The sequence below is a fragment of the Megalobrama amblycephala genome, linkage group LG2 (genome assembly GCF_018812025.1).
Source record: "Megalobrama amblycephala isolate DHTTF-2021 linkage group LG2, ASM1881202v1, whole genome shotgun sequence".
NCBI classification, from domain to species: domain Eukaryota; kingdom Metazoa; phylum Chordata; class Actinopteri; order Cypriniformes; family Xenocyprididae; genus Megalobrama; species Megalobrama amblycephala.
This window is the reverse complement of record NC_063045.1, coordinates 24,317,161-24,332,102: the sequence shown is the minus strand read 5'-3', so window position 1 is coordinate 24,332,102 and position 14,942 is coordinate 24,317,161. Positions and strand designations below refer to the sequence as shown.

Here is a 14,942-nt window from a genome sequence, read left to right as displayed (position 1 = left end):
GTATATTATATTCATTCATTACACACAGACTGATATATTTCAAATGTTTATTTCTTTTAATTTTGATGATTATAACTGACAACTAAGGAAAATCCCAAATTCAGTATCTCAGAAAATTAGAATATTGTGAAAAGGTTCAATATTGAAGACACCTGGTGCCACACTCTAATCAGCTAATTAACTCAAAACACATGCAAAGGCCTTTAAATGGTCTCTCAGTCTAGTTCTGTAGGCTACACAATCATGGGGAAGACTGCTGACTTGACACTTGACAGTTGTCCAAAAGACGACCATTGACATCTTGCACAAGGAGGACAAGACACAAAAGGTCATTGCAAAAGAGGCTGGCTGTTCACAGAGCTCTGTGTCCAAGCACATTAATAGAGAGGTGAAGGGAACGAAAAGATGTGGTAGAAAAAAGTGAACAAGCAATAGGGATAACAGCACCCTGGAGAGGATTGTGAAACAAAACCCATTCAAAAATGTGGGGGAGATTCACAAAGAGTGGACTGCAGCTGGAGTCAGTGCTTCAAGAACCACTACGCACAGATGTATGCAAGACATGGGTTTCAGCTGTCGCATTCCTTGTGTCATGCCACTCTTGAACAACAGACAGCGTCAGAAGCATCTCGCCCAGGCTAAAGACAAAAAGGACTGGATGGCTGCTGAGTGGTCCAAAATTATGTTCTCTGATGAAAGTAAATTTTGCATTTCCTTTGGAAATCAGGGTCACAGAGTCTGGAAGAAGAGAGGAGAGGCACACAATCCACATTGCTTGAGGTCCAGTGTGACGTTTCCACAGTCAGTGATGGTTTGGGGTGCTATGTCATCTGCTGGTGTTGGTCCACTGTGTTTTCTAAGGTCCAAGGTCAACGCAGCCGTATACCAGGAAGTTTTAGAGCACTTCATGCTTCCTGCTGCTGACTAACTTTATGGAGATGCAGATTTAATTTTTCAACAGGACTTGGCACCTGCACACAGTGCCAAAGCTACCAGTACCTGGTTTAAGGACCATGGTATCCCTGTTCTTAATTGGCCAGCAAACTCGCCTGACCTTAACCCCATAGAAAATCTATGGGGTATTGTGAAGAGGAAGATGCGATATACCAGACCCAACAATGCAGAAGAGCTGAAGGCCACTATCAGAGCAACCTGGGCTCTCATAACACCTGAGCAGTGCCACAGACTGATCGACTCCATGCCACGCCGCATTGCTGCAGTAATTCAGGCAAAAGGAGCCCCAACTAAGTATTGAGTGCTGTACATGCTCATATTTTTCATGTTCATACTTTTCAGTTGGCCAAGATTTCTAAAAATCCTTTCTTTGTATTGGTCTTAAGTAATATTCTAATTTTCTGAGATACTGAATTTGGGATTTTCCTTAGTTGTCAGTTATAATCATCAAAATTAAAAGAAATAAACATTTGAAATATATCAGTCTGTGTGTAATGAATGAATATAATATACAAGTTTCACTTTTTGAATGGAATTAATGAAATAAATCAACTTTTTGATGATATTCTAATTATATGACCAGCACCTGTATCTTTTCATGTGACAAAACTGAAGAAATGACACTTTGCTACAATGTAATGTAGTGAGTGTACAGCTTGTATTATAGTGTAAATTTGCTGTCCCCTCAAAATAACTCAACACACAGCCATTAATGTCTAAATTGCTGGCTACAAAAGTGAGTACACCTCTAAGTGAAAATGTCCAAATTGGGCCCAAAGTGTCAATATTTTGTGTGGCCACCATTATTTTCCAGCACTGCCTTAACCCTCTTGGGCATGGAGTTCACCAGAGCTTCACAGGTTGCCACTGGAGTCCTCTTCCACTCCTCCATGACAACATCACGGAGCTGGTGGATGTTAGACACATGGCGCTCCTCCACCTTCCATTTGAGGATGCCCCACAGATGCTCAATAGGGTTTAGGTCTGGAGACATGCTTGGCCAGTCCATCACCTTTACCCTCAGCTTCTTTAGCAAGGCAGTGGTCGTCTTGGAGGTGTGTTTGGGTCGTTATCATGTTGGAATACTGCCCTGCGGCTCAGTCTCCAAAGGGAGTGGATCATGCTCTGCTCATTCATGGTTCCCTCAATGAACTGTAGCTCCCCAGTGCCAGCAGCACTCATGCAGCCCCAGAACATGACACTGCCACCACCATGCTTGACTGTAAGCAAGACACACTTGTCTTTGTACTCCTCACCTGGTTGTGCCACACACGCTTGACACCATCTGAACCAAATAAGTGTATCTTGGTCTCATCAGACCTCAGGACATGGTTCCAGTAATCCATGTCCTTAGTCTGCTTGTCTTCAGCAAACTGTTTGCGGGCTTTCTTGTGCATCATCTTTAGAAGAGGTGTCCTTCTGGGATGACAGCCATGCAGACCAATTTGATGCAGTGTGCGGCGTATGGTCTGAGTACTGACAGGCTGACCCCCCACCCCTTCAACCTCTGCAGCAATGCTGGCAGCACTCATACGTCTATTTCCCAAACACAACCTCTGGATATGACGCTGAACACGTGCACTCAACTTGTTTGGTCAACCATGGCAAGGCCTGTTCTGAGTGGAACCTGTCCTGTTAAACCGCTGTATGGTCTTGGCCACCATGCTGCAGCTCAGTTTCAGGGTCTAGGCAATCTTCTTATAGCCTTTGCCATCTTTATATAGAGCAACTATTCTTTTTTTCAGATCCTCAGAGAGTTCTTTGTCATGAGGTGCCATGTTGAACTTCCAGTGACCAGTATGAGAGAGTGAGAGCAATAACACCAAATTTAACACACCTGCTCCCCACTCACACCTGAGACCTTGTCACACTAACGAGTCACATGACACCGGGAAGAGAAAATGGCTAATTGGGCCCAATTTGGACATTTTCACTTAGGGGTGTATTTACTTTTGTGGCCAGCGGTTTAGACATTGATGGCTGTGTGTTGAGTTAGTTTGAGGGGACAGCAAATTTACACTGTAACAAGCTACAAGCTGTACACTCACTTTACATTGTAGCAAAGTGTCATTTCTTCAGTGTTGTCACATGAAAAGATATAATAAAATATTTACAAAAGTGTGAGGGGTGTACTCACTTCTGTGAGATACTGTAACTACTGTTCCTTCTGTTGTATTTCACTAGAGTAATTATCTTCATGATTTTCCCTGGAAGAGTATGATCTTTACCCAATAAATAGGCCTATTTAATAACGAACAAGGTTAAAGAGGTATCCTTTAAATTTCTACATCAAGTTTACCCTGTGAATCTTTATAAAAAAATAAAAAAATAAAAAATAAATGTTTCCTGACAAGGATCCTCTTTGTTCCTTTGTTTGTTTATTTATACGTGCTTCTCTCTTAGACAGTTTTTCTTTGTTGTACAAGGATGTTTTGTTTGTTTTTTTCATGTTGATAATCTAAAGGACAAATTTTTTATTTTATATTTTCTAATAAATCTATTTATTGTACAAGCTAAATGTTTTATACATAAGTGCACATTTTTGTCTGTAAAGCCCCTATTTATTATATTTTGTAAAGATTTGAAGTATTACTTGGATACATTATCTAGGCTACCTCCAGCAAAGTTGAAGCCTTAATCAATAACATTGTGTACATCTTATGATATTCATTCTTTCCTGTAATGTACAGTTGACTGTATGCACAGATGTAGCTCTGATAACTGTATGCTATTGATGCTATTTGTACCATTTTATAAGCAGCTAATAGCACCTGCTTAGCATTTCTCATGTATCGTTTATTATTATAAAAAAAATACCCCAAATCGCATAAAAATCACATAATCATATTGCCTATTGTCGTTATTGTATGTTTAGTATGTTTCATGTTTATAAACATTTCTCTGGGTTGGTTATGTACACAGACAGAAAGCGAAAGCAGCTTAAGCCCACTTAATTCCCACTTCTGAAGTGCTGAGTTCATTGCATTTTTGAAATTCAAGTTTTTTGTTTTTTTTAATGGGAGGGTGTTCATGGGCAATTACCTAGGAAACTATATGAAAAAGTCTGTTGTTATAAACAGCTATGATTATGGAGGTCTAAATTTTCTTGACTTCTCTTCTTTAAACAATACATTTATGATAAATTGGTTGAGGCAATTTTTGAATGCACTTAATTTAAAGGGTTAGTTCACCCAAAAATGAAAATTCTGTCATTTATTACTCACCCTCATGCCGTTCCACACCCGTAAGTTAATCTTCGGAACACAAATTAAGATATTTTAGTTGAAATCCAATGGCTCAGTGAGGCCTTCATAAGAAGCAATGACATTTCCTCTCTCAAGATCCATAAAGGTACTAAAAACATATTTAAATCGGTTCATGTGAGTACAGTGGTTCAATATTAATATTATAAAGCGACGATACACTGATTCATTGTGCTCCGATGCTTCCTGAAGCAGTGTTTTGAAATCGGCCATCACTAAATAAGTTGTTATTTTGTTTTTTTTGGCACTCCAAAAATATTCTCGTTGCTTTATAATATTAATATCGAACCACTGTACTCACATGAACTGAATATGTTTTTAGTACCTTTATGGATCTTGAGAGAGGAAATGTCATTGCTAAATGTCATTACGGGTGTGGAACGGCATGAGGGTGAGTAATAAATGACAGAATTTTCATTTTTCACACAGAATTCACCCTTTAAAGCACTTAATTTATAAACACAACTCCAGTCCCCAATTGAAGAGACAATAAGCAAGCATATTATTATTGTATGAATACTAAAACTATCTAACAGCAATATAACAGGTATAGACGAGCCAGGCACACATAAGAGTGACGTTGTGAGGCTGCTACATAGTGACAGTTGTGTTTCTCAGTACCAGGTCCAGGTGCATTAAAGGAGAATATAGGAGTGATGGATCGTCAGACAGGCACAGCTGTGACAGGTTGTCGTTAGGATGGTGAATTTAACAATAAAAGATTGTCCAGGTAGACGTATATACCGGTGACAGGTCTAGTTGCAGACATAAAGGTGTCCTAACATGGAAAGATTTTACCCCTGCTTGGAAATTGCCAGCTGTGACGGTTATCTTGATGTCATCTCCCTCTCTTCGATTGATTGGCTAGAGGAGGAGCTGTCAATAGAACTAGTGGACCAATGGTGACGCTTAAACCCGGCCTAATTTACATGAAACTCAAACTGCAACATTTGGAAACGCAAGAGCAGAACATGGAAAGAAGAGCAAAGAGAAAAACAGCACAAGCGTACAAAAGAATAAAATATGAGCAGAAAATGTAAAAAAGCACAAAGTACAGAGTAATAAAAGCAAGGAAAACAACTTTTAAGAACACAAACATAAGTTTAAGATTTGTGCAATATAATTTTTAATGTATTTAAAGTTTTGATTCATGCTTCGCGTTATTTTTTTAAAATGCATTTTTAATTTTTCTATTCAAACTTTGATCCGTGACCACGTTCTTTGCCATTCTGACCATTTTGCATTATTTGTTTCAGTTTGTGCAATAAATTTTACACGTTTTTTTTTAAATTTTTGATCCCGCAATACTAGGCGGGAATCTTACCCCATATTGGTTATGTACAGTGGCGGCTGGTGCAAAAAATATTTGGGGGGGCACAAAAAAAAAAAAAAAAAAAACAATTTAGAAATGCAGGAATGAATAGGCTAATTGTTAAATAACCATTTAACAAGTGATATAATAATGTATCTATCTAAAACATGGAAAATTCAGTATTTAAAGCATGCCATAGGGCTGAGATCTAAATAAATAAATAAATCTGTATTTAATTAAAAAAAAACAATTTTATTTAAGATCCTGCCCAATATTGTCCTAGAAACAATGTTCATATTGAAGGCTATAAAAACAAACATGAATGTAATTGTGTAGTATATGCTATAAATTAGTGCAAAAAAAGGGGTCAAATCACATTAGGCCTAGGCTACATTCTAAAATTGTACCTTTACAATCTAAAAACAAAATGTTTTTTGAAGCAGAAATTAAATACAATAAACTAAAAATGAAAATAAATAAAAACAAAAGAACAGACTAATAATTATTATTATTTTGATTACCCTACAATAGTCACTTTACACAGTTACTGCTATCGTACAAATACACTTAGTTGTAGGTTCGAAATTCTACATAATTATGTTCGTCAACAAATATTTTGAGCAAAATGTATTTTACTCAGATTGAACTCCGTCTGTTCGGCGCGCGGCGGCGCTCGTTCACGGAAGTTTGTGCTTGCTGAAGGCTCGTCCACGCCTGACTGCAAAATGGAAATATTTTCTCGACTTTCTAACTTTTATAGATGGAGAATATGTCTGTGAAAGTCATGAGTCCGCCATTGTCACATAACATTAATTAAAAATCGCGCCACTACTGGCCAAGCCCTCATTTGAGCAGTATGGGGGCGACAAAAAAATCGCCCATTGCGGATAAGAATTGAGGACGCTGATTGGCTAAATTTTATGTCACATCTTGAATATATTTATATATTGAATAGGCATTTGACTAAATTCTACAAAGACCCACCTCCTTTGGGCGATTTCTCGATTGCCCCTCAGCTGAAATTGAGTGGTGCACACAGAGAGGACATATGGTGATTGTGAAAAAAAAATATTTTCCACAGATGATTTTCTAATATATTACATCATACAAATATACATTTAAATAATTTATATGATTATAATTTTGCGTGTGTGGTTCAGGGAGGGCGGCGCCCTAGCGCCCTCTATTGGCCAGCCGCCACTGGTTATGTACACAGACAGAAAGCGAAAGCAGCTTAAGCCCACTTAATTCCCACTTCTGATCAGAAGCGCTGAGCTCATCGCATTTTTGAAATTCAAGTTTTTTGTTTTTTTGTTTTAAATAGGAGGGCGTTCGTGGGGAATTACCCATATTCACGATAATTCAGAGAGCACATGAAGGTTTATGAAGATGTAATGAGTTGAGTCTGTGCAGGGAAAGAATGATCTTCCTATGAGTCATAACTTAGATCGCGGAAGAGAAGCACAGTGGGACAGCGCTGTTTCCTGATGTTCATCAGATCGCGAAATTCAGTGGAAAATGAATAGAAATCATGATTCTGCCTAAAGAAATATGAAAAGTGTAAGTATAACAATATTGTTTATACTTACAATATCCCAAATGTTTGCAACTATTTGTAAATCGTGAGAAAATTGTAATTTTAACCAAGGCTCTGGGACGTGTGAGGAGTCGCCTGTCAATTGCTTCATACCCGCGTTACCCTCGGTTTCCAGTTTTATTTTGTAGAAACCATGGAAACACCAAAGACGCTTTAAAATATTACACATTTTAATAGACAAGGGAACAACTGTTTTGATATATTTGTAGACAGAAAACTAATTGTTGTTATATAGCTCAACACGTTTAGTCTTTTTTTCTCCATATAATACGTTTTAAAATTAATTGCATGCCATTTATCAACACAAGCCATCCAGCATTTAATATATTCTAAAATTGATCGAACTGCATTGTCTCAAAGAAGTGTCTCATAGCAGTCGCCGCCGAACGAACGCACAGAGTAACGTTATAACATCATTTTCAACACTCTCAAATGTATTTAATGATAAACAGAGCTGTGTTACCAACCCCCTGTTGCGGATAATTTATGAAGTGTCATGTAGTGTGAACACCACAGCAAGTCATATATTCTGAACAGCACAGCGATCTGCCAACGTTTTAAGTCCTGTAGTGTAAACTTGGCATTACCGCAGCTCCACCAGACGTTCGCTACTATGGTCACATTCGCTACACTTTTTTTACAGTCTGTGGTAATATTGTGCAGTAAATGTTGATAACAGTAATCTGGCAAAAGTTGCGCAAAACCACACTTCGCAGATTCAGGGGCTGTTTACACAACACCATTTTCTACGGAGCCCCAGACATGACATGCATGAAAAAAATTACTAAAACGTGCACACGATTTACTATTACGTTCCCTTGATTTATAAATCATGCACATTAGTAAATCGAATGCGAATTAGTAAATTGTCTGCACGATTTAATTTTTTTCTTGCATGTCATGTGCGGGCTCCATAGTTTTCAACTAAAAATGAAAAATTTTTTAAGCATTTTGACCGTTCATTTACACAACAACGGCGTTTTGGTGGCCTGAAAACACAAACTTTTGAAAACAGTTTTGAAAGAGGAAGTCTTCGAAAATGGCCTCTGTGTAAACAAAAAATGTGAATCTGAAAACGATTATGTCATGCACATGCATATTACATGTTCAGTGTTTCATTGCATCTAATGGCCTGCCAGCAGAATAAGCGTTTTTGGTTGTTTTCATGGATTCGTATGAATGGGGATCATTTTGACAATGGTGTCGTCTGTACATGGAAAACTCGAAGGAAAAACTTCTCCATTTTAAGCTTTGTCGTGTAAACTTAACCTCAATAACAAACTCATTTTGCTGAAAGTCACACTGCTCACCGAAAGCTCTGCTTGATTTTTATGCAATGTTTTGTAAAGCATCAGTAATCAAAGGGTGCGGTGCTTAGATAAGGGTCAATTATGTATAATCAAACTCAGACCTTTGGACTCATTGAAGAGTCCAAACTGCCAACTGGAGAAGCTGAATGTCATAAAACTGAGGGCACACAACTGTGATTACCAACAGTATATAAAGAGAAATATAACTTTGATTACCAACAGTATATATATAAAGATACTACTGTTATTTTCCTAAGATCATGAGACTATTTCCTCACTTTTTTAAGTCTCTATAGTTTTTATTCATGTTTTATTCAAGAGCATAATTATTTTTAATAAAACAAGAAACAACAGACAAAATTCTTTACAATGTTACTATTCATTTTAGCCCAAGTAAGAATAATATCCAATACATTTTGTACCACCTTATGAACACATTTTACTGAGTCATGCTGCTCATTGAAAACTCTTCTTGATTCGTATGCAGTGTTTTGTTAAGCATTAGTAACCAAGGGGTGCGGTGCTTGCATAAAGGTCAATTGTGTAATAATTTACTTTTCTATTTCAGATTGTCCAACTGTAAGTTCACTGATCATTGTCGTTAAAGTGTGGCTCCACAATCATCAAACTCCTGTCTAAAGGAACTGGACCTGAGTATCAATAACTTCAGGAGAGATTCAGGAGTGAAGCTGAAGCACTGAAAATTTCAAAGTGCCAACTGGAGAAGCTGAGGTAATTTTAAAATAGTGAAATTTTAAAACTATATATCGTCACTGTCAGATGGAAACCTTGTATGTCCAAACCTGCTACTTTTCAGAAAAAAATAAGAAAAACCCTGTAGTTTTTAAATAATTAAACACTGTTTCGTCAAAGTTGGTATTGTGGCTTTACATATGGTCAGACATTTGCATGTGTCATTATACAAGAAATCTAACAGATACAATAGGTGCCTTCATACCTTCGGAGCTTAGTAAACTACAAAAAATAGCATAGTAAAGGATGGACAGCTAATATTATTTAATATATTTAACAATTATTTATTGTATCTTATTCATTGTGTTATATTTTTAAAACTTTTAGTTCTATTTCTTCAACATTTTTTGCGAGTCAGATGAATTGAACATGGCACATTTTGCTTTTTTTTTTTCATTGACAGTCTGGATTATGTCTTTGATCATGGAACTTAGTGGAGAGACCATGAGTAAATCAGAACTACAAAAATGTAGGTCTACACACACATACTTTTTCTTTACAGGACACCATTTTACATGGTACCAAGCTCATTATTTACAATAAAGTTTCAAATATAAAATGTTTTGACTGTAAATATATATATTTATGTGGAACCGAGAAGCAGATCCAAGCCAATCTGATTCTTGAACATATTTTGTGTTTTTTTTTAATGTTCTGTTTTCTTGTGTGCAGATTTCTGTAATCTCACACTGGATCCAAACACGGTACACAATCGTCTCTCTGTTGTAGAGGGCAACAAAAAGCTGATATGTAATCCAGAACCGATGTCACATCCTGATCATCCAGAGAGATTTGATGGCCTTCCACAGGTTCTGTGTAAAGAGCCTCTGACTGGACGCTGTTACTGGGAGGCTGAATGGAGTGGGTTGGGTGATATGGTAGTGTCATATAAAGGAATCAGCAGGAAAGGAGAAGGTTGTGAGTGTAGGTTTGGAGCCAATGAAAAATCCTGGATTCTGAGCTGCTTTGGGGAGAAACTGATCGCCTGGCATGATAATATGGGAACACACATACCTCCCCCATCACCTCCCTATAACAGAGTAGGAGTGTTTCTGGACGAGCCGGCCGGCATTCTGTCCTTCTATAGCATCTCTGACACACACGAACTCAGACATTTATACACATTCAACACCACATTCACTGAACCCCTCTATGCTGGATTTGTGCTTTATACTAATTCAGTGTCTTTGTGTGATGTTGAACAACAGAATGAATAATTTCTGTTCGCTACAAATTATCCAGTGGCCCCAAAAAGTATCTGGACTCTTGAGACACAATTAAAATGTACACATTATATAACAAAATGTCAAAACAAGTGTTATATAGCACAAGTACACTTTTCAACCGAAACATAGATATTAAAAATGAATGGGTATTGTTCAAAGTGAAGAAAAAATCAATGGTTGTCAAACCGTGCGCCGTAGGCTATGCGTCTGTTTTCATTTATACTTCTGCATCGTTGTCCGCGTCGACGTACATGCAGACCACTAGGAGGCAGTGTCCGCGGTCATGTTGAGTATCAAAACAAAAGCCGAAGAAGCAGCTCGTCATGTACGTTGTCAGAGAAGCTTACAGACAGAAACGGCAGAGAAGCGGCAAATAGGTAACGACTTTTGTTGCAGTTTGTCTGTATGTGTCCTCTGAAACAGAGTATTTTTTCATTCATAGTGAAGCTGAAAGTGCTCGCTCTTCTCCGAGTGCTCCGCGCCAGTTTTTTGACCCGAGGGAGGGGTTCTAGCAGACCAATCAGAGCGCTTGCGGTCTGCGTAGAATTGATACATTTTTGAAGAGGTGCAGGTCAGGCTACGTCGTATGCTACGCGTGCTACGCACAGCCTACGCCGTAGCTACGGCGTACACTCGACGCAGAAGTATAAATCAGCCTTAATCTGTTCATATGTTTTATATAATGAACTATATAAATTGTGGTTCTTCTAGGACAAGAGGACTTAGGCCCTGTTTTCACCTGCCGTTAAGATGCGATTTGGTCAATTGGATCACAAGTAGAAGAGAGATATATTCCCATTTACACCTGGTGTTTCAATCCGTCTCTTTTGTACACTTCTGTTTTCAAAGCGCATCGCATTCAAGTGCATTGTTGTCGGAGAGAACAGGAATCATGGAGGACACAAGGTTTATTCTTGCCTATTTATTGGGAAAACTTATTAAAGCCAAAATGATATTTAGTGTTCCATTCATTGACAATCATATAAAAATTCATCACGTTATCTATTTGGTCAAATACAGACTTTTTTTTTGCTGTGTATAAAACTTACAACATGCTTCAAATGGTTATTCTTGTTTTCTGATTGCACTTTTGTTATTTCGTTTTTAATGCAATGAAATTCAGACATTTTTAAGTGTGACTTAAGTGTTCAAGAACCTTCTGGGACCACTATATGCTATTCCTGTTTTTTTTTCTTTTTTCTTTTTTGATAGTTACTATGACAACTTAATCACGTTAACACACGACCTGCTTACAGGGCTAGATATGTAACGCTGGTGTCTCAGTATATGATTTTTAGCCGATGATTGTGTAGTTTCAAGGGATACTTGTCTTCATGAGTAAGAGATAAGAGAACATCTCCATTTCAAGGATTTAATGTCACAGGATGATGTTGTGAACCTCATCACTAGATGAAATAGTAAGTAGATAAAATACATAACTAGATTAAATGCAGTAAAACTCACTTACATACTGTTTTTCGCTTGCTATATAGTAGAGAAGTGATTTCGGATGCAGCATTGGTGTTTAACAGGTGTAGGGTACCAGACACAACGGCATCTGGGGTTGGCTCTGATATTCCTGGCATCCTCGATCTAACATTTTTGGCATTGTTAATGTCGGCATCACTTTATATTTACTGGTATTAGATGATTTGTTAATTGCATTAAATAGGTTAGACTTTAAATAAAACATTTGCAGTTGGTTTGTAAAAGGTATGAATGAGCTGAGTTTTAGTTTCATTGAGTTTTGACGAGCAGGTGTCATCAGTGTGTGGCGTTTCAAGAGCTTCGAAAAGGTCAATCAATTTGTGAAGCAATTGGTTCAACTGATTCAAAGTTTCAAGAAGTTTTGTTTCTCTCATCACTACATTCAACATTACAATGGGATATACTTTACCTTTTTTGTGCAAAAACTTTATTAATATTACAAGTGAACCTGAAGAAACATTAAAATAATAAAAGAATCCAAGTCATGACCCTTTATCATATTCATCAGAATGAAGCTGTGAGGGATATGCATCTCTTCAGAGTGTTTTAAGTGTTATTAGAGCTTTATACAACTTTTTTTTAAATTTTAATTTTTTTTTTTTTTTTTTTTTTTTTACAGCAGATCCCATTGAAAACACGGCAAGTCTATCCCTCACAGCCTTGCTTTCATACTGTCATGGCGCTGCTCTGAATAAAGTTGGCGATATCAATGAAAATTCACAATCGTAGGCCTATTTGTTCAACCCAGGTAATACATAATTTCAAACTACTAAAATGTCAATAAAACAATCACTTTTTAAACTGTAGTGTTATTTTCTTAAAATTACAGCCGAAATATTTGGACACATTTTTGTGCTGCTTATTGCTGCCAAAAGTTGGCAGAGATCGAGGTCCCACAGTGCAATTCAAAAATGCATATAAATGGACAAACACCTGTGATTCAGGTTTACGGATTGTTAAAATATGAATGCAGCATCTTACAGCATATGCCAGTGTAACTCATTCAGATACATATTTTTTCCCCGTTTACCCATTTAATCATAGTTGTGAGAACCACCTGTTTGTTACGTGTCTTCTTTCAAACGTAAATCACATAATTCTCAGATACAAAACACTCTGATTATTATATATTTACTGTACCCATCCGAAAACAATAATTACTGTTTTCTTCAGTGGATAATTTTAAGTTTAACTTTTAGTGAATTTTCTGGATATGATGCCTCTGTTTCTTTAAATTCTCTGGTAAGGTTCACACATGCAGTAATGGCCAAAAGAATGGCTGTGCCTTCGTTCATCTTCGGAACACAAATTAAGATATTTTTGTTGAAATCCGATGGCTCCGTGAGGCCTTCATAGGGAGCAATGACATTTCCTCTCTCAAGATTCATAAAAGTAAAACATATTTAAATCAGTTCATGTGAGTACAGTGGCTCAATATTAATATTATAAAGCGACGAGAATATTTTTTGAGCGCCAAAAAAACAAAACAAAATAACGACTTATAAAGTGATGGCCGATTTCAAAACACTGCTACAGGAAGATTCGGAGCACAAAGAATCAGTGCATCGAATCTGCTGTTCGGAGCGCCAAAGTCACGTGATTTCAGCCGTTAGCAGTTTGACACGCGATCTGAATCATGATTCGATACGCTGATTCATAACGCTCCGAATCTTCCTGAAGCAGTGTTTTGAAATCGGTCATAAAATATTCTCGTTGCTTTATAATATTAATATTGAACCACTGTACTAACATGAAGTGATTTAAATATGTTTTAGTACCTTTATGGATCTTGAGAGAGGAAGTATCCATTGCTCCCTATGAAGGCCTCATGGAGCCATTGGATTTAAACAAAAATATCTTAATTTGTGTTCCGAAGATTAACGAAGGTCTTATGGGTGTGGAACGGCATGAGGGTAAGTAATAAATGACAGAATTTTCATTTTTGGGTGAACTAACCCTTTAAAGTGCGCCCGAATATGCCTACTTACCTACTATATAGGGGAAAAGCAGTAGGCGAGTGAATAAGTATGTCCGAAACCTCAATAATCATAAAAGAGTACAATCACAGCATTACGTTATGGTCAAGCACGCTTCCGGTATTGTGATGTAATACCATTTCCGGTCGCTAGGTGGAAGCATCGGCTTAAAGAAATGAATTCGTATACATCTATGCATAAATCACAATGTTAATTAATGAATACAAATTAATTTACATACAGTTGGCAAAATGTAAAAAAAAAAAACATAAAAATGTACAAATGTACATAAAAAATTACAGTTTTAGTGCTGTCTTTTTTAAAGAATTAAACATTTAACAGAACATTTTATTTAATATATTATATATTAATTATAATAAATTATTTTAAATATAATTAATAATAAAATAATAATAAAAAATAGTTTGAAAATCCCTTTTGAAGAACATTATTAGTTTACAATTTTTAGGGGCTGCCATATTTTGCTCCTAATTTAAACACGACGAGCGCAGAGCAGCCTTGATTTCCTGCCATATAGTGCGCGTCGCCGTCCTACCGCAGATCGGTATCGTATGAGGATCAGATGAAGCCGTTCAGCCCCGTGTGTGACGTCAATCACTCTACTCATGTCGTCTACGCAGCGCTACTGACCTCACGCGCTCTTCACTGCAACTGCCCTGAACTACAGTTCAAATCGCTCGAGCTCTCCGGGCTGAACGTGCGCGTGGACTGAATGAAAGTACCAGATTGGGCGCAACTTCCCAAACGCGTTATAGGTAAGCAGCTTTTAATATGCTTTTCGCGGATGCATTATTTAGGCCTCTGTTAGATTACACAGGGATGTCTGTGACTTTATTTAATGGAAATCCCTCTGCGCTTGGGAACGCGCTCGTGCTGTTTCATACATGCCTTCAGTTGCAGCACAGTTTATCCGTTTATGATGCTTGTTTGAAGTGATGGACGCAGTGGTGCCTTTGAAGTTACAGTATGTCCCTCCCTGCGCTGCACTGAAGTTGTTGTGATTGTAACAGAGGCGCTGTCATGGAGATGCAGCAGTGCGTTT

The 14,942-nt window shown here is 37.5% G+C and overlaps 2 protein-coding genes across 2 annotated transcripts in view; both read left to right on the top strand.

The window, feature by feature from the left end:
• The first annotated feature begins 6,765 nt into the window (after positions 1–6,765).
• On the top strand, positions 6,766–12,704 carry si:dkey-286j15.3 (uncharacterized protein LOC100038796 homolog). The gene is made up of 4 exons (XM_048167472.1): positions 6,766–7,089; positions 9,005–9,168; positions 9,593–9,658; positions 9,862–12,704. Exons 3-4 carry the CDS (start codon positions 9,601–9,603, stop codon positions 10,404–10,406), a joined length of 603 nt encoding a protein of 200 aa, XP_048023429.1. The 5' UTR covers positions 6,766–7,089; positions 9,005–9,168; positions 9,593–9,600; the 3' UTR covers positions 10,407–12,704.
• Positions 12,705–14,522: 1,818 nt separating this feature from the next.
• Positions 14,523–14,942, top strand: part of add3a (adducin 3 (gamma) a) — a 116,804-nt gene continuing 116,384 nt past the window's right edge. The window contains exon 1 of the mRNA XM_048167407.1: positions 14,523–14,655. The gene's annotated coding sequence lies outside the window, so the exon portion shown is untranslated. The remainder of the gene's footprint in view (positions 14,656–14,942) is intronic.